Below are 22,924 nucleotides of genomic sequence, written 5' to 3'. Positions count from 1 at the left end.
TGCACTTTGTTATAAAACATTTAATGTTAACCTACAATACAATGTAAACTTTATGAAAAGAATTTTAAGTACACTAGATTTATTCAGTAAATGACCACGTAACTATTCAGGTGCAGTATAGGTAGGGTCATTACATCCTTTTCAGGATAGGTTTCCCATTGCTGCATTCTTCACAAGTCTTTAATAATGATGAAAAAAGATGTTAAGTGGGGCCCCTTGTTTGAGCACAAGATGGCAACACTCCATTCCATCAATTCTGCATTCAGAGGTTTCAATCCCTGCTTGGTCACTTTCTGCAGCTTTTTCTTGGGCCTTGGCACCATTTGCAATTTTCATAATGACTGCTCAGTCGAAGGTTCCAAGTTCTTTTTAGGGTTCTTGCATTCGTTGGGTTTGGTTTGGTTTTGAAAGATTCTCCGATGTCATCTCACAAATTTCTGACCAGGTTCAAACAAGGGGAGAGAAAGAAAAATCTGTTGCGGATATTCTGCAGATATGTAAGGAAAGGCTTGGAGGGCAGAATGCTTAAGCTGCACAAATCCAAGAGACTTCAATTCAGGTATCTTTGCTTAGTCATGTTCCAACTGAGGTTCAGCTGAATCGGCAACCTCAAAATTGGGAGTTCTTTAGACCTGAACTGAACTTCATTCTCCTGCCCCCGCCCCCCCAGCTGCTGAGTGTGACTCTTGTAAACAACTGCTCAAAGACCTCAGAGATTATGTGGACACTGTTCACCATTCTCTTGTAGGTTTCAATGAACATCTCAACCACTCACCACCCCCATGCCCCGAGTTCCACTTTAGTAATATTGTATTGGCATCAAGTGTAAAACTCAAGGGAAGGAGACTGTACCTAGAGACAGTAGAACAAGTGTTAACCTCAATTAGAGGCTAAGTTTGAAAAGGAAGGAGAAGGGGGTTCAGGTAGTCTCCTTAAGGCAAACACAACAGGCAAGGTGTTCCCCAAAGTAGCAGCTATCTAGAGCCTTGTCCCCAACCCAATCCCTTCCACCCAATCACACAGTTATCAAAAAGCAAGAGAGACAGGAGGGGAGCATTCTAAACCAAGTCAGAGGTTTAATAAAGAACTGGAGGGAAATGACTGAAAAAGAAAATGAGATCAAATGGACTCCATCTCTGCATAACACTATCCTTTGAAAAACATGAGAATTTATTAAGGTATTTACTAACCTTCCATGTCCTGCTGAGAGGATATACCTGTATTACTCCAAGCAGGGAGGGTGGCTCAGGATTAAATTGAAAATTATCTCCTATCTAGTCTGACACTAACAGACTTCATATAGGGTTGAATGAAGAACTTGGCTTGTCTTTCTAAGGTCCCTGTGAAGACAGCTTTTAAGATATATGCTTGTGGTTTGTTTTTTAATCCAGTCCTGAAATTGTAGGAAATTAGGCTGAAAAGTAATAAGTCCTTGGAAAAAAATTAACTCTACTCGAGTTGATGAATTAGATATGGTTGCATACGTCAAAGCCAATGAGATATTCACAGAACTCCTGGTGACTTTTGAGTGGTCCCGTACTCTGCCCTCACTGGTGACATCCCTGATGAGAGGGATGAACTGAACACTGATAATGTGGAACATAAAATAGCTGCCCTTAAGTTAAAGTTAAATAAGAGATGCAGCCTCTGGAGTCTGAAGGTCCAACAAATTAAGTCCTATCTTGATCTGAATACATTGGCCCCATAGCACGTTGGGGCCTGCAGTCTCAGTAGGTTGCATCTCTATCCCCAGTAGCCATTAGTTTCACTACAGAACAGTTTGGGTTACCCATCAGCTCATACTGACCTCAGCGCCCTAAATTAGATTCTCACTATCATAAACTCAACGTCTGGGCTAGAGCTTCAGGTATGTAATACACAGCCTATTAATCTCTGGTCCAAGGGCCCTATGACTTCAACACAACATTCAGGGGACAGAAATAATTGCTTGCCTCAAGCAAGCATCTACAGGAGAAACACACATGCCTTCCACTTTAGGCATATAATTCCTGCCCATATTCCCTTCAAGGCCTTTATTTCTTTTGTACTTAAAAATAAAAATAAAGTTACACCGCAACACACTTACACACAAACAGGGTAACTCCTGTTTCTCTGTAGGCTCAACCCTGTAACCGGAAATCTCTGGGGAGAAAGGAGTAGAGAATGGGGTAGGAGGAAGTGAGGATTCCTGTATGACAACAGGAAAGAAAAGCTAACATCCTTTGGTTCAGACTCCAAACTAACCATCTGATTGAGACCTCTGAAAAAGCTACACTTGTGTGTAGTGGTATTCTGTGTGGTATTACATAGATGCTGAGTGGGCTACAGAGTTCACCCATTGATTCACACACAACAGTGTTTGCATGGGAGTGGGCTCTAAGTACAAGAATGTAGACTACAACAGCCTCTGTGGAGAGCTGTAGAGGACAAGAGTGGGCATCAACACAAACCAACCCACTAAGCCTTTATTACATAAGAGACCCGGGACAAAAATTTATCTGGTAACGCTTGGCTCTTTAGCAAATAAAATCAAGGGAAAAAAATGTCAGCCCCATTCCTTTGGTCATTACAAAGCAACAGAAAAAAAAAAAGATTTATATGTAGTGGGAAATTGAAGAAACACCTCTGTCTGTCCCTTCTCTTCCCTGAATCTCCTCTCCATAGAGGCAAGAGGAGCAATTCTTCAGTAGACGTTGGGATATAGTTGGTTGTTGGTGGTTTTATTATTTTTCTATAAAAGCTATAAAGAATGAGAACTGGTGAGGGAGTGTCCCATCCCACCAAAAGAGTTATGGGTCGATCAGAAGAGGCATTCTCTCTCGTATCCCTCCCTGTGAATGGAAAGCAGGGGCTCGGTACACAGGCAGGAGGGAAGCAATGGGATTGTAGAACAGACGTACTTGCTGGTTCCCTCTCTCACGAACCACACAGGTTGTGGTTGATACAGGCAGCATGGTTTCTGATCCCCAGTCCCCCCACCCCTGCCCTCTTAGGATGCAGCAGTCTTTTAAAAAAAATATTGTATTATAATAATAATATGAATTTCTCTTTTTTTCATTTTGTTTTCTTTTGGGGATAGAGGGAGTGGGGCCGAGGGCAAAAGCGTCAATCGTCTGTTAGGTCCTGAACAAAAAGCACTTCCGTCTGGCTGAGTCCAGCCTCCTGCAGCGTGGGGGGGTTGGGCCACTCCTCTGAGGGAAGGCAGGGCAGCACCCGTCGGGGAAAGTTGGCCTCAATCTGAAACTTCTCAGGGCTTTCCTTCAAGGAGAACAAGAAGTCATGGATTACCTGTAATAATTACACAGAAAAAGGGAAGGAGATGAGAGAGAAGCATGGATTACTTTCATTTATTCAAGACAACACGTAGCCAATGTCTACTACTACTCGGAAATACAAAGGTCTTTCAGTTATGATTTCAAAATACGAAACATCCTCAGGACTCTTGGTCCTAACCATCCTTCAAGAAAACTTTACAGGAAATTTACCAAGATAGTCCATGACCATTATTTATATAAATGATGAAAGTAAAATGCTCTTCTTCTAACAGCTGCCTTCAATATTTCTGAATTTACATACTGGTAAAAAAGAGTGTCATAGACGGATGAAACTATAATTGGAGCCCCAGTGCTTCATCTTGAGAGAAGATTATGATTAAGAGGTGAATCGAATGTCAGTGGTACTTAGTCTGAAAAATGTTAAAATGTAAATAAGTGCAGTGGATAGAGCACCGGCCCTGGAGTCAGGAGGACCTGAGTTCAAATCCAGCCTCAGACACTTAACAATTACTAGCTGTGTGACCCTGGGCAAGTCACTTAACCCCAATTGCCTCACTTAAAAAAAAAAATGTAAATAAGTGACCATGCACTTCAAATAGTGTTTAATCCCATGTCTTTAGGCTGTTCAATTCCAGATGTGAGAACATTGTGTACACTGAGCTCAGAATTTTTCTAGTAATATAACTTTTACATACATTTATATAGTATTATGGTTTATAAAGCACTTTCCTCAATAATCACATGAGGTAAATAGTACACTCTACAGCTGAAGAAAATTAAGCCTTGAGATTAATGGACTTTTTCAAGGTCATCCATCTCTGAGGTAGGGGAACCAACACTTCAATTCAAGTCTAGTGGCTCCAAAGCCAGCACTCTTCTTCAATATGCCAGGCTGTCTTGTCAATGAAGAACCAGAGGGCAGCTAGGTGGCGCAGTGGATAAAGCATCGGCCTGGATTCAGGAGGACCTGAGTTCAAATACGACCTTGACACCTATTAGCTGTGTGTCCTGGGAAGTCACTTAGCCCTCATTGTCCCGCCAAAAACAAACAAAAAAATAAAACAAGAAAGAAAAAAGAAGAACTAAAAGTAAGTGTTGTAATAATGCCAAAGATGAGACTAATTAGCATTCATTAATTTCTCCAAACCTTCCTGGATTTGGGTTGGAGTTTTTTGTTAGAAGTAAAAAATGCAAAAACAAACTATCTCTCCTGGAGTAATAATTATTATTGCAGCTCACATTTCTAAACTTTTAAAAAGTTACAAATGGCTTTTCTCACAACAATAATGTGAGGTAGGTAAAGTACTTGTTATTCCTACTTTACAGATGAAGGAACTAAGGGTCAGATAAAAGAAGTTATTTACCCATGGATATTCAGCTAGTACGTTGGTGCTGAGATTCAAATCCAGGTTCCCCACATCCCCCCAACCCAGCTTCCAAGTCCCAAACCTTTTCACTATACCATATTGTGTTGGAAAAAAAAATCCAGAAGTCTACTTGCCTTTATTTGGCTAACTTTCTTCTCTCAAATTTCTAGGTTGGTATACCACAATTTTGGGAATTTAAAGTAATTTGTCTTATAACTTGGGATTTTTTCCCCCCAAATGCATTTGCCTAATGGTCTACCCCCCTTTCCTGCCCATTGACATAAGCTTGATATAGCCTTTCCAACAGTTCATCCTTATGGATGTGGCTTTAGTTATCCCTTAAAGTTTAGCATCCAAGACATTCTCGAAGCTGTCATCATGCATTCTCTTAGATCCTAAAAAGCAAGTATGAAAAGGTATTCTATCTAGTCAGCTGGGTTCTAGATTTGTAAATAAGACAGAATTTGGTGGGGGGAGGAAGGGGAGAAGGCTTTTGCTATAAGTATAGAGATCAAAGTTGTGTTAATATCCTCATTGTAAAATGAGCTAAAGAAAGAAATGGCAAATCACTCAAGTGTCTTTGCCAAGAAAACCCCAAATGGAGTCATGGAGAGACAGATGACTGAAATGATTCACTATATCATCACCACCATCACCACCACCACAACCACCACCACCACCACCACCACCTTGAAGCTAAGGGTCAAAATACAAAGAGTCAAAGAGTTGAGTCATTATGCCACTGAAGCTAATAGGAGCCCAGGTTTATAGGCTGGGCTGAGTATTGGATTCAGTAGACAACAGGAGAAGCTGAGCAACAAGATGTCAGAAGTGTTAGGAAAGATGAGGAAAATCAAATCAAACAGGAGATGGAATGGTTCATTGAGGGCCAGTTTGCAATCATTCAAGTAGACCATTTCTCTGCAAAATATTTACATGGCCAAATCTTCAAAATGTCTATAATTACTGGATACCAGAATCCATGCACTCTTCCCCTCCCCAGGTTATCTACTTATTGTCTGTTTCTTTATGGGTTTTTTTGGTGGGCAAAGAGGGTTGTGACTTGTCCAAGGTCACACAACTAGTAAGTGTCAAGTGTCTGAGGCCAAATTTGAACTCAGGTCCTCCTGAATCCAGGGTCACTGCTTTATACACTGCGCCACCTAGCTGCCCCATTATTGTCTGTACATGCTTGTTGAGGAACTGTTTGCAGAATATTCATACCACTATCAGCACAGAAAGACAGGTTTCTAGTCAATGAAAGTCAGAAGACTGACTTTCTAATCAATGAAGTACTAGAGTAAGCCACATTTCCATTAAATATTCAGTATCTGTCATAAAACTTCCTGTACATCTATTTTGGCCAGTAGTTGCAGAAGAGCTGAGCTGATGGGTAAAGGTTATCATCTAGGTGTACAAGGAGGCAAGCAGGAACAACAGAGCATTCAAGAATACAAGATGGGGGGCAGCTAGGTGGCACAGTGGATAAAGCACCAACCCTGGATTCAGGAGGAACTGAGTTCAAATCTGACCTCACACACTTGACACTAGCTGTGTGATCCTGGGCAAGTCACCTACTCCTCATTTCCCTGGGGAAAAAAAAAAGAATACAAGATGATGCTGAGATTTGCAGAATGAAAAGCCATTAGGCTTACCATCTTGCTGATGGCAAAGGGCCTAAAAGTATGACTTTTAAATCAGTAAGTGGGCAGAACAAAGCATTCAGAGCTAGAATGAATCAGAAAGTTCATTTAGTTCGATCCCCACATTTTTATAGATAAGGAAACTGAGGCTGAGGTGACTTGACCAAGGTCACATCTGTAGGAAGTGGTAGAGCTGAGACTTAAACAGGTTCTTTTATTTCAAATTCAGTGCACTTTTCACCAAGATATATTTGTGTGATTCTCAACCAGGAGTATTTCCTTTTTCTGGTGAGGCAATTGGGGTTAAGTGACTTGCCCAAGGTCACACAGCTAGTAAATGTTAAGTGTCTGAGGCTGGATTTGAACTCAGGTCCTCCTGAATCCAGGGCCAGTGCTCTATTCACTGCGCCACCTAGCTGCCCCAGGAGTATTTCTTAAAGAGTCTGATACAGGTTCCTTGTCTATTTGTAGGAAGCCACAGATATTTGAAGAGGGGTCTAAATGTCCATCCATGTTGTATTCAGTTTGGTAAAATAGTAGTTCAGTATGAGGTCATTAGAGACAGAGAAAACATGGGTGTAAAAGCTGTAGTTTGTAAGGAATTTAGTATTCTGAATGAATGCAAGGACTGAAACACTAGAATTCTACCTTGCAGTGCAGAGCATAGGGTGAGTTTTTATTCTCTGATAATGCAGCAATTAAGTAATTTCTTAAGAGTGCAATTAATATATCTGGCCCAAATAAGAGTACTATGTTGTAGAAAGAGGAAACTTAACTTCTTAGTAGTAAAGAATACAATCCAGTATAAAAAAATGAAATGAGAGACCAGTTTGGAAACAAGATATAAAGGCAAGCCATGGCACCCAACAAAATTCTGGGGGAAAAAAAACCCAACATAAATTGTCTCAGTGGTTAAGGGGTACCTGGAAAAAGGGATAAAATGGAGGGTTTTATCAGTCCTGTATTACACAAAGGCAGCACTCTACATATGGGAGAGGGCCAAGTTCATGATATTACTTAAAAAAAAATTTTTTTTTTTTTTGCAGGGCAATGCGGTTTAACTTGCCCAGGGTCACACAGCTATTAAATATCAAGTGTCTGAGGCCACATTTGAACTCAGGTCCTCCTGAATCCAGGGCTGGTGCTTTATCCACTGCGCCACCTAGCTGGCTCCCATGATATTACTCTTAATATCAATTCATTTCTATAGCACTTTATAGTTTCCAAGGCACAATACTGATGAAAAGTAGTAAAACAAGTATCAGATATCCTGCCTTATTGGTAAAGAAAAAGGTTTGGCAGGATGAAATGACTTGCCTCTGACTTTTAGTGACAGAGGTCCATTCATAGTAAATGGGGACTTGATAGGCTCAGTAAACAACCTTGGGCAACTTGACTACAGGGTCCTGGCCTGGGAAAAACCTCAGAAACCTAAGTGGTAAACATGCTGAACTGGTAGCTACCACAAAATAAAAGTGATCATGTGCAGGATTTTAAGCACCACCACCTGGATGAAACTGCTTTCTTCAAGGTCAATGATATTTCAACTCCTAAATCCTATTTCCAAAGGATTTACTCCTAAATTCTTTTCTCAGTCTTTATCCTCTGTAAAACTGTTCACTGCTCCTTTCCCTCCCTTGGCTTCTGTGACACTGTTTCCCCACTGTTTCAACTACATCATGTCAGACAGCTCCTTCATCTCCTTTGCTGGAACCATTCATTAAGTGTGGACATCTCCTGAGACACTTTCTCTTCTCTCTAGAGCTTTCTTTTGACGAACTTACCACTTCCCATGGGTTTATCATCTCTAAACAGATGATACCAACCAAGATATCTCTTCTCTCTATATATAGCCCATGTCTCTTCTCTCCTGAGAGCCAGTTTTGCATCAACAATTTCCTACTGGACATTTCAAACTGGATGTCCCAGAGGAACCTTAAACTGAACATGTAAAAAAAGAGAACTCACCATATAGGCCCCCAAATCCACTTCTCTTCTAAATTTCCCTATTTCTGATGCGAGCACCACCATCCTTCTATTTATCCAAGTTTATAACCCTTGAGTAATAACTGGCTCCTCAATCTCCTTCATCTGACATAGCCAACAAATTAAGCCCTGTCAATCTTATTTCCACAACTGCCAAAATGATGTTCCCCTAAAGAATAGAACCAAGCAAATTATTTCTCTATTTCTACAATACAAACTTCTACTTCAAATACAAACTCATGTATTTGGTATTTAAAGACTCTCAAAACCTGGTTTCAACCTACCTTTCCAAAGATATTATCCATTACCAACTTTCAAGAATTCTACTCTGCAGCCAAACTAGCCTTCTTGCTGTTCCTCCTTTATGACATTCTAGTTCCTGGGATTATAACACTAAACGATCTACCATCCTTGGAATGAACTGCCTCCTCAACTCCACTTTTTTTTTTTTTTAAGTGAGGCAATTGGGGTTAAGTGACTTGCCCAGAGTCACATAGCTAGTAAGTGTTAAGTGTCTGAGGCTGGATTTGAACTCAGGTACTCCTGACTCTAGGGCCAGTGCTCTATCCACTGCACCACCTAGCTGCCCTCCCCCTTTTTTCCCCCAACTCCACTTCTTAAGAATCCTATTGTTCGTTCCCTTCAATGTCAGCTCAAACACCTTTTCCTCATAGCCCAAACTTGCCTGCCTGCCTGCCCCTCTCCCTCTGAAAGTTTCTTATAAATACTTATGTGTGAATGTTATCTCTCCTGATTAAGATGTAAGGTCTTTGAGGGTAGGACTGTGTCATTTTTGCTTTGTTTTACCAGAGCTCAGCATAGTACCTGGCATATAATAGGCATTTAATAAATGTTTGTTAGTTGACAAATGGCACCTCAATCCTTTCAGTCACTTAGGTTCACAACTTGAGAGTCACTTCTCATCTCCCTCAATTCTTGTATTTAATCAACAGCCAAAATTTTGATTTTACTTCTACATCACATATTGCATTGATTTCCTTTTCCCTTCTCACACAACCTTTACCCTAATTTAAGTTCTCATTACTTCTCTTCTGGACTATTTACAACAGTCTCCTAATTGTTCTGCCTGCCTGCAGTTTCTCCACAAAACTGCCACATTACTATCCCTAAAACACAAATTCACATCATCTCCTACTGAAAAAATCTTCAATGGCTTCTTATGCCTTTAATGAAAATACAAAATTCTCGACCTGGTATTTACGGTTCTCCACAATACAAATCCTGTCTTAGTTCACTTTATCCCGTTATAGTTAAATTGGTCCATTGGTTATTTCCCATTCATGAAATTTGATCTCCTGCCTCCTATGTCTAAAATGTATTCTCTCTTCACTTACCTTGTAAAATCCCTGGCTTCCTTCAAAAGACTGTTGAGGTATCACCTCCTACAAGAGGTCTTTCTTGGTCTGGTTAGCATTCTCTCCTTTGAAATTACTCTATTTATTCTTTGTATAAATGTTGTATTCCCCACTAGAATGTAAGCACCTTGAAGGCAGGCCCCTCTTTGTATCTTTAGTGTCCAGAGCCTTACATAGGATAAGCATTTAAAGGATGCTTGTCAAATCAAAGTCACCAATTCTCACATATGAACATAAATGATAAAATACTTTCATCCATGCTTCCTTTTAAGTAAAGTAGAAGTGGGAATATTTACAGAAGCTTGTTGGCTTATGGAAGCTACCTTCTGTAGCCAGGGCTGAGTTTTCTTATGCCCTTGATTATTTGGGTCATGATGTTGCTACAGGTGAAAAATATTAACAATGTCCAGTCAGTACTGGGTGGTAACAAATACCTCCACTCACAGGAACAACCTTTAGGGAATGACTGAGGGCTTTTCATACTTTAGGTTTTGAGTAAACTTAATAGCCTGCAAGGTTCAAACACTCAAAAACAGTAAGATAAATGAAAGAGAAATCTACTAAAAAAAACCAAAAAGCTCAGTGCATACTGGCTTATTTTGCTAATGGTCTATAAATGTTTATGGTTTTTAGAGCCTGTTCATACAATTCCTAGATACTAGGTTTCTATATAGGTGACTCCACTTTGATGATTTGAGTTTCTTCTCAATGCCAGTGACAATTTTTAGAAGCACATACACAGGAAGGGTAAGTTGGTTTGAAGGAACGTGGGAAGAATGTCACGTTTAATCAGAATCAGCTAAGCATTATAGCCGAAAAGTAGCTGTATGTGCTACAGAAGCAAGCAATGGGTGAATGAACAAAGCTGGGGATGCAAAGCTTAAAGAGAGCCAGAGGGAAGATTCATTATTCTCTTGAAGATAGCAAAAACAGGAATCCAGGATTAAGGGCTAGATTAACCCTTTCACATTCTGCAGCAGAAGGTGATCTGAATGTACCTTCCTCCCATCAGTCCATTGCCCATCTGTAGTGTCCAAATATATTTTTCTCGGCACACTATCATCTACAGCTAAGAACAATTAAAGGAGTTCACCCTCTTTCATTTGGACTCTGCCCAGTAGATCCTGGCTGACAGTATCGAATACCTTTGGCAAGCAAGCACATATCTCCCTGTTTCATGCTTCACTTGATACTGGTAATCAGAGGGCCAATAAACAAAAGATATCTCATCTCTGTGGGTAGACTGATCAAGGAATATTGTATGATCTTCACATGTGCACAAAACACCCTGTAGAATGTTTATTGCATTTTGGTCTATCAAGTCAAATTTTTTTCTAATCACACACACATTAATATCTTGTATTGCTGGACTTTTGAGTCAACAGTTTTGATTATGCAGATATAATTTGCTATAAATATAATCTCTAAAGTTTTATCAATTTCCTTCTCATTTTTTGTTTTGTTTGTTTTTGGTGAGACAATTGGGGTTAAGTGACTTGCCCAAGGTCACACAGCTAGTTAAGTGTCAAGTGTCTGAGGCCGGATTGGAACTCAGTCCTCCTGAATCCAGGGCCAGTGCTTTATCCACTGTGCTACCTAGCTGCCCTCCTCATTTTTTAAATCAAGGACACCCTTTATATTTGTAAAGATCATTTAGACTTTGTAGAAAAATAAGACTTGGCTTATGGGTCAATAATTACTAATGTCTTTTCAATCATATTCTTTGGTATCCATAATCCATCTTTCCCAACTGTTTGACATCTCTACCTCTGAGATATATGGAACATCACTCCCATTATTCATTACTGTTTTAAAATCTGGGGGCAGGGCATATACAATGTATTTTGTTTTTTGTCCATTTGTTAATCTCCTTCCAGTTTCATCAATAAACGTCCTGAGATGATCTGACTCAGTCTAGTCTCATACTAATCTTACTGAAAGATTTCCCCCCCTTCATATCAACCTTTATAGTATCTCGCAAATAGTTTGTCTTCTAAAATGGTGTTGTCCTTGACTGCAGGATCTTTCTGCTTGACGAGATCAATTGTTGGCAATTTTCATGCTTTTTCGGACTCCTTGTTCTGATGGCTACTTTAAATCACTGACGCTTCTAAGAGATATGATAATCAAAGTTATCTTTATCAATTTCTCATTTTTTTGGCATCAAAAGACCACTTAAAACATCTGGTTGGAGCTACTTGTAATGATTGGAATGACGCCACCTACTGGAGACTTGCTGTGGGAAAGCTCCGCCATGAGGAAAATGCCACAGAGGCACTGTGGCTTTTCCTTGGCGTCAGGAAATGATGTTTGCTCATGGGTGCTGTCTATCAAGGCTATGAGTCAATCAACTTGAGGAGCCTCCTATTTTCTGGGAGGAGACAGGAAGGAGGAAAGGGAGCCTACACGGGAGAGCCCTCGCGTTTTTGGGTTCCTGACTTGATGGTGGTGGTGGCGGCAGAGGACTTCACAGGAAATTTGAGGAAAGATAGGAATGCCAGGCTGTTGGAATTCTGTTCTCAATCTTTTTCTTTCTATTTTCCAATAAACCCTTAAAAAACCTAAACTCGTTTTATCAGCGATTTTAGTCAGTTTCCCCCAAAACTGGGGGAACATATTAGAATCCACATTTAGAATCTTAAATTACACATACTGTAAATTATACTGTTTCTTATCTTTATCCTTTCTTCTAGTTTGATGTTGATTTTTACTTTTCTTCTAATTAATCAGTAGTTTGTAACACAAACAGCTGATTCATAAATAACTCCCATATCAGGAACCAGTTATTTCCTGTCTGCTGAAAATCAACAAAATTTTGTGATGCTTTTTGGTGATAATCATATTTAGTTCTTTCTTCTTGAAGCAATTATTCATAATATGTAAGCATGAGTCTTCTGAGTAGTCAGTCATTAAGCATTTTTTAAGCACCTATTATGTTCCAGGCACTGTGCTAAGCACTGGGGATAAAAAAGTAAAAGACAGTCCTTGCCCTTGAAGAGGTAAAGTATTTTGAGCACTTACTGTGCACTAGGTAGTGTGCTGGGTGCTGGAGACACATATAAAAGCAAGCCCAACAGTTCCTACTTTCAAAGCGCTTTTATTCTAATGAAGGAAGGCAACACATAAAGGGGAGCTGGAAAGCAAAGGGCTGGGAGGTACCTGTAGCAAAGGCATAATGCACCTGGAGAAGAAGACAGTACAGGTGTGAGTGAAGCACAGCTGGAGTTCTACCTAAAATGGTAGCCCTAGGGAGGGAATCACCAATCAGGACAGGAGGGCCTCAGTATGGAGAGTTCTCCAAAGTGCAGCAGGTGCGGAAAGGAGAGTCAAGCCATGATACCAACCTTTGGCCTCTTTTCAATTCCTTAATCATGAAATATATTTTCTAGTATTTTCCACCATTGTTCCCTGTGCTCATCTTTGCAATGTAGGAAAAAAGACTCAAAGTATGTTAAGTTGGTTTGGAGAACCTTGTTTAGTTCTTCACAGCATTTTTCTACTTCTTTGTCCTCTTCAATATGCAGTGTTGGTATATATACTTCAGTTATTCTCATGATGGTATTTTTGCTTACATTCACTGAACAACCCAAGCATGTCATGAAATGACGTTTCTTGTTGCTTTTGTACGCACAACAAAACCAAAAATCATCATCTCCTTTAGTTGTCTTATTAAGAACCCGTGAGCCATCTTTCCATTGAGACACATCTTTATGTCTTCTGTTTTCATTTATATGGAAGATACTGATATTAATGTGGTCCAGTTCTTTAGTTTTCTGTTTTTGTTTTTAATGGGGTAGTGGGGGTTAAGTGATTTGCCCAGGGTCACACAGCTAGTAAGTGCCAAGATTTGAACTCTGGTCCTCCTGAATCCAGGGCCGGTTCTTTATCCACTGCGCCACCTAGTTGACCCTGGTCCAGTTCTTTAGACAAAGATCTAACATTTAGAGTGCTAAGAGTTAAATTAAAATTTAATATGCAGCCTAAAAACTAATTTTAAGGAACTCATGTTTCATTTTCTGCCACTCCCTCACTCTCACAACAGAAGTAGTACAATATACACATTCAAGGGCCATTTTGTATTATAATGATTCACAGGCTGCCACAGCCAGATAATTTCCTGCCTAGTGATCAAATTATTTGTGATTAGCTCTGTGAACTTAACTGGGCTGTTCCTTGAACCATCCAGCTAACACAGGTTTGTGACTAGAAACATACTCGAAGACTTTCCAGTAAGGGAGAACTTATCAAAGCCTGAAATGTTAGCATAGCCTTTAAAAAAACCAGGGTTACATCGAGCTATGGTGAGGCACCAGAGTTGGACTCTTGTAAAGGGATTATGATTCAATTTCTTTTAATACAACAGTTTTTGGTACAGAAATTTGTTTAAAGTTTTTGAATTGGGGGGGGGGGGCCCGCTAGGTATCACAGTGGATAAAGCACTGGCCCTGGATTCAGGAGGACCTGAGTTCAAATCTAGCCTCAGACACTTGACACTAGCTGTGTGACCCTGGGCAAGTCACTTAACCCTCATTGCCTGCAAAAAAAAACAACAAGAGAAACAAACAAACAAAAAGTTTTTGAATGGAGGGCCAGCTAGGTGGCGCAGTGGACAGATAAGGCACCGGCCCTGAATTCAGGAGGACCTGAGTTAAAATTAGGCCTCAGACACTTGACACTTACTAGCTGTGTGTGACCCTGGGCAAGTCATTTAGCCCTTACTGCCCCACCAAAAAAAAAAAAAGTTTTTGAATGACAAAGTATATTATATCTCAATAACCCACTTAAATAATTTAACAGATCAGGTGGGCAAGACTTTTTCTTAGGAGAAATCATGTAGCTACCTAGCCCCTGCCCCCAAAAGTTTATGTTTTAAGTGTTCTGTAATCCTACTCTTTTTAAAAGTTTTATCTAGCTTGGTCAACATGGAAATAAGACTCTTTGATGTATAGTTTACAGTGTCCCTGAACTACTTTCCTTATTAGGGGTTTCCATCAGCAATCCACAAGTGTATAAACAGTGGCCATTTGAAGTAAAAAGGCTTTATGTTCTGACCAAGAGTTCCTATTTCACTCTTAAGTTCCTTCAAAATTCTCAGATGCATTCATAATGAAATGCTAGTCTAGGATAGTAGAAAGGATTTGGAGTCAGAGGTTCTTGTCTCCACTGTACTACTATCTGTGAGGCACAAATCACCACCTCTTTGAGCCTTGGTTGCCTCATCAGTAAAGAGTGCATTGTACTAAACCTTTCAGCTCTGAATCTTATAATTATTGCCTTATTATGGTAGGTATTATCTATATTGCAAACAGATGCACAAAATATTCATAATTCTGCATAATTCACTGAATCAGACTGGAGATAGAAGAGACCTTAATGAACATTTAATACAAACTCTCCTGTCCCCATACTATGAGATAATAAAACTAAAGTCCAAATGACATGCTTAAGGTAACAGGTCCAAGTGGGGCAGAGCTAAGGCTTATGCTTAGTACAATTTTCCATCACACTATAACTTCTGGCAAGTATGTGGATTGTGAGGCAACAAAAGATTCTGGGGAAAGGAGGTTGTGTCATGGTCACTCATTGAGTTCAGGTGATGTCTTCATTATTTCAGTTCTGCAAATATACTAAAGCGAGATGATGCAAGCATCCCAGAACCTGAAATGTATAAAGGGATTACTGGAGTCAGAGATCCAAGAAGAGATCTGATGGACCAACTAGTCCAGGAGTTCTTAAACTTTTTGGTCTCTTAAGCCCTAAGAGATATTGTTTATGAAAGAAAAATCTATTGATATTTGCCAAATTAGAATTCTTTTTTTAATTTAAAAAATTTTTAAATTCTTAGTATTATGAAAATAGTTTTGACTTCTGGGACCTCCAAGGGTCACCAGAGCACACTTTGAAAACCAATGATCTACCCTGGAGTCAGGAGGACCTGAGTTCAAATCTAACCTCAGACACTTGACACTTACTAGTTGTGTGACCCTGGGCACAAGTAATTTAACCCTGATTGCCTGACCGAAGGGAGGGGAGCGAAGGGGAGCAGAGGGGAGCAGAGGAGAGAAGGAAAAAAAGAAAAAAAGAAAACCACTGATCTAGTTTAAATCCTTTACCAAACAGGCAGATCCCAATAAATGCAAATAATGAATCCCCAAAGTAGTTGGACATATTCAGATTTGCACTATTTGATGTTTATAACTATATTAAATATGGTAATTGGTCCCAGACGGGTGGAAAGAAGCAACACAAACTTAAATAATGCAACCACTTCAGAGGAATCATCATTTACACACTGGGTCCTAGCTGTATTCAGATGAGGAAAATAAGGCTCAAACAGGCGAGATTACTTGTTCAAGGTTACATAGGTAGTGGGCAGCAATGGGAAATACATTAAGAGGCATAGGTTTTCAAACAGGAAAAGAAAACTAATTAGGTGGAGTTCTGACAGGGAGTAATAACATTTAAGGAAGGGTAGGCATAAAGGCAGTTTAATACTGGTAAGAACAGTTATTAGGCCAAGAAATGAAAACGGTTGAACTACACCTATGGATAGAAATCAGCCTTCACAACAAGCAAGTGAATATACACTTTAGGTAAAACAATTGTGGCAGTAAGAAATGAGACTGTGAGAACAGGTTTTTCCATGAACAGCAGCCAAGGACCTCCATGAAAACAGCAAAGAATTTGAAATTAGTTTTTGTGAACCTAAAAAGTCAGGAGGAATCTTTGCAGTCAGAAAGTCAAATACCATCCCTAGCCAGTTCCTCAGATGGGTTTAGATAGGGGTCATCCAATAACGTTCACAAACCCAGAGTTATATTTTACTCTTCTTCCTTCTTTCTTACTTTCATATCCAATCAGGTATCAGGTCTTGTCAAACTCAACTAAGAAACACAAACAAAATGCATTCCTTTGTCCTCCTACCACCACTTCCTTAAAGAGGCCCTCATTACCAACCATTTAGATTGCTACAGTAACCTCCTTTACTCACCTAGCCAAAAAACAAAAACCCTTTCAAATCCACTTTCCTCTCCTTATTACAGAAGTCATCAACTAAAGATGTGCAATTTGGCATATACTAACATTCACAGTTGATGTGTTGCACAGATTACTCAACTATTTTTCTCTCTTTTTAATAAATGTTGCTGTGTAGGACTGGGAAGAGGGATATATTTAGAAACAAATGTGATATAAAATAAAAACATTAATAAAACCAGTATAAATATCACAAATATTTTTTTAAAATTCTTTCTAGGGATTCAAAATTCAAAAAATATAACAAATCCAGGGAAAGGAAGAAATATTTAAAGATCATTCTAAACCTGCAGCCAGTCTTGGCCAAAAAAAGAGACTGGGGTGAGGAGAGGGTTGGCTGCACTAAAGACAGATGAAATTAGAGTTTCTGTCACTGATTCTAGAGACAAAACAGTGCTCATTAAAATAAACATGCTGAAAAGACTAGAAGATTTCATGTTCAAGGGAACTATCCGGATAAAAGTAAACACTCTCAAAAGTTCACATCATGGTACCCCAAAGCTTCCTTTTAGATGGCTTCAATCAGGCCAATTGCAGGCCTTCTGAAGATGTCAGGAGAAAGGAATTTTACCACACTTTAACTCTGTGCATGATTCTAAGAGCCTTTGCATTTTTACTGCCAGGGATTCTTCACTGTAACCATATCTGATTTCCTCCCTCTTTGCTAGTCAGGGTACTGTAATACCCCCAAAAGAGCTCTATTACCTTGAATTACAAAGATTTTCAAATCCATATCCCAAATTTTAAGTCCAAAATGCCCTGCTGGTGCTTACTGTTAGAGATTGTGTAAAATGGAATCGTCTCTCTACTCTGGAATCATTGGGTAACTTGAAAATGATCTTAACACTTTCAGGATCATCAGGTGGTGGCTCAGGTGGTAGGCATTCTGACTTCCGCTCCTTCTCCTCCTGTAGATTCTGGGAAAAGAAAGGGCAAAGGTTAGTTCTTAGTTAAAGAAGGCCATTCAGAATGAAGGATCAAAAGAACCTGGTCACACAGTCAGAAAAAATTAAATGTTTTAGATTATTTTAACAAAAGTCATGAACATTTATTTGCTCATATTCATAAGCTATTGTCTAAATTTAGCTCAATTACTATGGAAGTATATAGCACTATGTTATAAAATACTGAGAAATGACTTTGGGGGGGGGGCAGGGCAATTAGGGTTAAGTGACTTGCCCAGGGTCACACAGCTAGTAAGTGTTAAGTGTCTGAGGCCAGATTTGAACCTAGGTCCTCCTGACTCCAGGGCCAGTGCTCTATCCACTGCGCCACCTAGCTGTCCGGAGAAATAACATTTTGATAGTCTGGTCTGAGATTCTTGGTTTTGTTTCAAAGACCCAATTAGTTTTCCTCAAATGAATTAATTTTTTGAAACTAAGATTACTGGGGTTTGTCTTATTTATAGCAACTAAATTACAAGTGGGAATTTCTTTTTGCTTAATCTAATCAAAAGAGGCTATATCCATTCACATTTAGCCAACAACAGGGGAATCCTTAGAGACAGTGGTTAGAGGAAGTGACTGGTTTCAGAAAGGTGTTTTCTCCAAGGAGAGCATTACTATAGTTCTACTTGGTAAACTACCTAAACTAAAATTAAGTTCCTTTGTTTTACTTTGGTCTAAAATTCTGTCTTCTGTTTGATTATGCAAAATATGAATTAAAACTGCTTGAGTCGGGGCAGCTAGGTGGCACAGTGGATAGAGCACCGGCCCTGGAATCAAGAGGACTTGAGTTCATATCCGGCCTCAGACACTTAACACTTGCTAGCTGTGTGACCCTGGGCAAGTCACTTAACCCCAACTGCCTCACACTCTCTCTCTCTCACACACACACACACCCCAAAACAAAAACTGTTTGAGTCAAGATACAGAAATTTTTAAAACACATTTTTAAGTCTTTTTATACAAATAAAGGCAGATCTAAATAACTGGAGAAATATTAATTACTCATGGATAGGCTGAGTCAATATGATAAAAATGACAATACCATCTAAATTCATTTACTTATCCAGTACCATGCTAATCAAACTACCAAAGAACTACTTTACAGAGCTAGAAAAAAATTATAAAATTTATCTGGAGGAGCAAAAAGTTAAGAAAAACAAGGAAATTGATGAAAAAAGAAAGAAGGGAGGAAGGAAGGAAGGAACTAACTATATTATAAGGAAATAACTGTCAAAAGAATCTGGTACTGGGTAAGAAATAGAAAGGTTGGTCACTGGACCAGACTGGATACACAATATCAATAAGCAAATGATCACAGTAACCTAGTGTTTGGTAAACCCAAAGATCCTTGTTACTGGGGCAGCTGCTGAGAAAAATAGAAAGTAATCTGGCAGAAAACAGGCATAGACCAATATATCTTACAACATACACCAAGAAGCCAAAAATAGGTATATAACATAGACATGATAAACAAATTAGAAGAAATCAGCTGTTGGATCTATGGACAGTAGAAGAGCTCATGATCAAACAAGAATTAGAGAGGGTCACAAGAGGTAAAAAGAACAGTTTTGAGTACATAACTTTTTTCCCCTGCACAAAATAAATGCAGCTAAAATTAGAAGACAAACAGGAAACTGGAGGAAAAAATCTTTGCAGAAAACTGCTCTGATAAAGATCTAATTTCTAAGATAAAGAGGGAAGCAAGTCAAATTTACAAGAAAAAGAGCCATTCTCAAAGTAAAAATCAAAGGATATGAATAAGCAGTTTTCAGAGGAACAACTCCAAGCTATCAATAGTCACATGAAAAAATACTCCAAATCATTATTAGAGAAATGTAAATTAAAACAGCTTTAAGATACAACCTCACATGCATCAGATTGGTCAAGAAGACAAAAGGGAAAATAAAAAATGCTGGAAGGGATGTGGGAGAATAGGTTCTTTACGAACCCAAGTCATTCCCCAATTGAGAAATGGTCAAAGGATATGAACAGACAGTTTTCTGATGAAGAAACCAAAGCTATCTATTCCCATATGAAAAAATGCTCTAAATCTCTAATGATTAGAGAGATGCAAATTAAAACAACTCTGAGGTACCACCTGACACCTATCAGATTGGCTAAAATGACAAAAAAGGAAAATAATAAATGTTGGAGAAGCTGTGGGAAAATTGGAACACTAATGCATTGTTGGTGGAACTGTGAACTGATCCAACCATTCTGGAGAGCAATTTGGAATTATGCCCAAAGGGTGATAAAGCTGTGCATACCCTTTGACCCAGCAATACCACTTTTGGGTCTTTTTCTCAAAGAAATCATGGAAGGGGGAAAGGGACCCACATGTACAAAAGTATTTATAGCTGCTCTTTACGTGGTGGCAAGGAATTGGAAGTTGAGGGGGTGCCCATCAATTGGGGAATGGCTGGACAAGTTGTGGTATATGAATACAATGGAATACTATTGTGCCGTAAGAAAGGATGAGCAGGAGGAGTTCAGAGAAACCTGGAGGGTCTTGTGTGAGCTGATGATGAGTGAGATGAGCAGAACCAGAAGAACATTGTACACAGTATCAACAACATTGAGTGTTGATCTACTGTGATGGACTATATTCTTCTCACCAATGCAATGGCACAAGAGTTCCAGGGAACTTGTGATGGAAGAGGATCTCCAAATCCAAGGAAAAAAAAAGAACTGTGGAGTATAGATGCTGAATGAACCATACTATTTCTTTTGTTTTTGATGCTGTTGTTTTTTTCTATTTTGAAGTTTTTCATCATTGCTCTGATTTTTTCTCTTATAACATGACTAATGCAGAAATAGGATTAATGTTATTATGTGTGTATATATATATATAACCTATATCAGATTACATGCTGTCTAGGGGAGGGGGGAGGGAGGGAGAAAAATCTGAAATTGTAAAGCTTGTATAAACAAAAGTTGAGAACTATCTTTACATGTAACGGAAAAAAAGAAAATACTTTATTAATTTAAATTTTTTAAAAAAAGGTTCTTTACTGCACTACTTGGCAGAACCTTGAACTAGTCCAACTATTCTGGAAAACAATTTGAAACTAGGCCCAAAAAACTATTCAACTGTGCATTCCCTCTGATCCAGAAATTCTACTATACCCCAAAGAAACCAAAGAAAAAAGGAAAGGATCCCAATGTATAAAAATATTTATAACAGTTCTTTTCAAAGAACTGAAAATTGTAGGGATGCCCATCAGCTGGGAAATAGTTAAATAAGTTATGCAATATAAACGTGATGAACTCTCATCTGACTCCGTGTACTTCCCATCTCCTACTTCCTAGGGAAGAGGAGTGGTGCCCTCCACTCAATGATGAATATTCTCAAACTTGGTCATAATCCAGTGATTTGAATTACTTTAGATTATCATTCAAACCTCATTCTTCACCTACCAATACCCAACTCCCCATTCTCATCCCCCTCAACCTTCCCACTCCAAAGTCTGAACCTAATTCCACCCAACCCCTCCTCTGTGCCCCCTAAAATGTCTGTTCCATAAGCAACAAACTTTCTTTATCTTAAATCTTGTCCTTTCTCATGCCTTCTGGTTATTGGCTCTGAAAGCTGGATCCCCCTGATGATACAGCCTGATGGGCTACCCTTTCCTGTACTGGTTGCACCATTACTCATTCTCCTTGGCTCACTGGTTAAGGCAGGGGGATATCTCATTGGAACATTCCTTCCTCCCCATTGCCACTTCCAGGTTCTCCCCCTTCTTCCGTCACTCACTAACCTCTCTTCTTTGAGTTTCACACTATTCATATATCCACTATCCAATCAAAATCCTGTAGTTGTTTATAGACCCCCCCCCCAGGTCACTTTCCTTCCTTTTTTTGTTTTTTTTTTTGGTGAGGCAATTGGGTTAAGTGACTTGCCCAGGGTCACACAGCTAGTAAGTGTTAAGTGTCTGAGGCCAAATTTGAACTCAGGTCCTCCTGACTCCAGGGCCGGTGCTCACTTTCCTTCCTTAACAAGTCCAGTACCAGGCCCACAATTTTTCTTTCTTCTACAACTCCTTTCCTTTAATAGTAGGGGACTTCAATATACATATTAATTCTCTCTCAAATAACCTAATAACCAATGGGTTTCTCTGCCTACTCACTTTCCATGAGCTACTCCTTTACCCCACCTCAATTACACACAAAGACGGTCCTACCTTTGATCACAAATGTACTATCTCTACATTTAAGAATACTGAAATCCCCATATACAACCATAATCTATTGGCTTTTTACTTCTCCCTCTGCCTTCCCTTACAAAACTCTACAATTCCTCTGCACCATGATCTCCAATCCTTTGACCCCTAAATTCCCTCCCAGGCTATCTTTTCCTGCACTAGCCACTTTCTCTTCTCCCAATCTTTTCTCTACATCTTTACCCTTTGGTGAACCAATTCAACACTATACTGTCTTCCTCTCTTGAATCCCTAAGTCCCTTGTATCACCAATTTATACCCAGCCAAGCTTCAGCCTTGGATCACTCTCACTATTAGCTACCTTCATTCTTACATATGTTATACTGAATGAAGATGTAGAAAATTACATAATTGTTCTGATGGGGTCCACCACAAATTACTACCTCAAATAGGCCCTTTCTGGGGGTAGGCAATCTTACTCACTATCCCACTCTCCACAGCAAACCTTTTCATTTCCTCCTCAAAGTTTCCATTACTCCCTTTCTTCCCAATCTCTCAGGTGAAACTCCTGCCTCATATTTTATGAAAAAATTGAAGCCATTCAATTTTAATTCCCTCTTCCTTATTTCCTATCACTCAGAAGCCTTTTGTAGCTAACTCTTCCTTCACCCCTGTCTCACATGTCAAAATGGCCTTATTCCTTATCAAAACTAATCCCTCTACTTGTTCAAACCATCCCTTACAAGGAATCTGTCATCCCCACTCTTTCATTATTTTCTCTCTCTTTACAGATTCATTTCCTACTGCCTACAAATATGTCCATGTCTCACCCACCCTGAAAAAACTCACTAGGTTCTTCTATTACTACAATCATTCTACATCTCTTCTGCCATCTACAATAAGTGCCTCCACTTTCTCTCCTATCACTCTCTTCTTAACCCTTTATAATCTGGCTTCTGACTTTATCATTCCACTGAAACTGCTGTCTCTCTCAAGTTACTGATGATCTTAGTTGCTGAATTCAATGGCCTTTTCTCAATCATTTTCCTTGACCTCTTGGCCTCGCACTCTCTATCTTGATACTCTCCTCTCTAGCTTTTCAGGACACTCTCTCTCCTGGATCTCCTCCTACCTA

At 39.3% G+C, this 22,924-nt stretch overlaps 1 protein-coding gene across 2 annotated transcripts in view; it reads right to left on the bottom strand.

Annotated features, from left to right (window-relative positions):
- Positions 1-22,924, bottom strand: part of FAF2 (Fas associated factor family member 2) — a 76,174-nt gene continuing 53,250 nt past the window's right edge. For both annotated transcript variants that reach the window (XM_043985937.1, XM_043985938.1), the window contains exons 10-11: positions 17,456-17,599; positions 1-3,288 (exon numbers count right to left, since the gene is read on the bottom strand). In XM_043985937.1, coding sequence (XP_043841872.1) covers positions 3,106-3,288; positions 17,456-17,599 — 327 coding nt within the window. In that variant the 3' untranslated portion in view covers positions 1-3,105. The remainder of the gene's footprint in view (positions 3,289-17,455; positions 17,600-22,924) is intronic.

This window comes from Dromiciops gliroides, chromosome 2 (assembly GCF_019393635.1).
Source record: "Dromiciops gliroides isolate mDroGli1 chromosome 2, mDroGli1.pri, whole genome shotgun sequence".
NCBI classification, from domain to species: Eukaryota; Metazoa; Chordata; class Mammalia; order Microbiotheria; family Microbiotheriidae; genus Dromiciops; species Dromiciops gliroides.
Note: the sequence above shows the minus strand (reverse complement) of the source record. Positions and strands in the feature narration are given on the sequence as shown.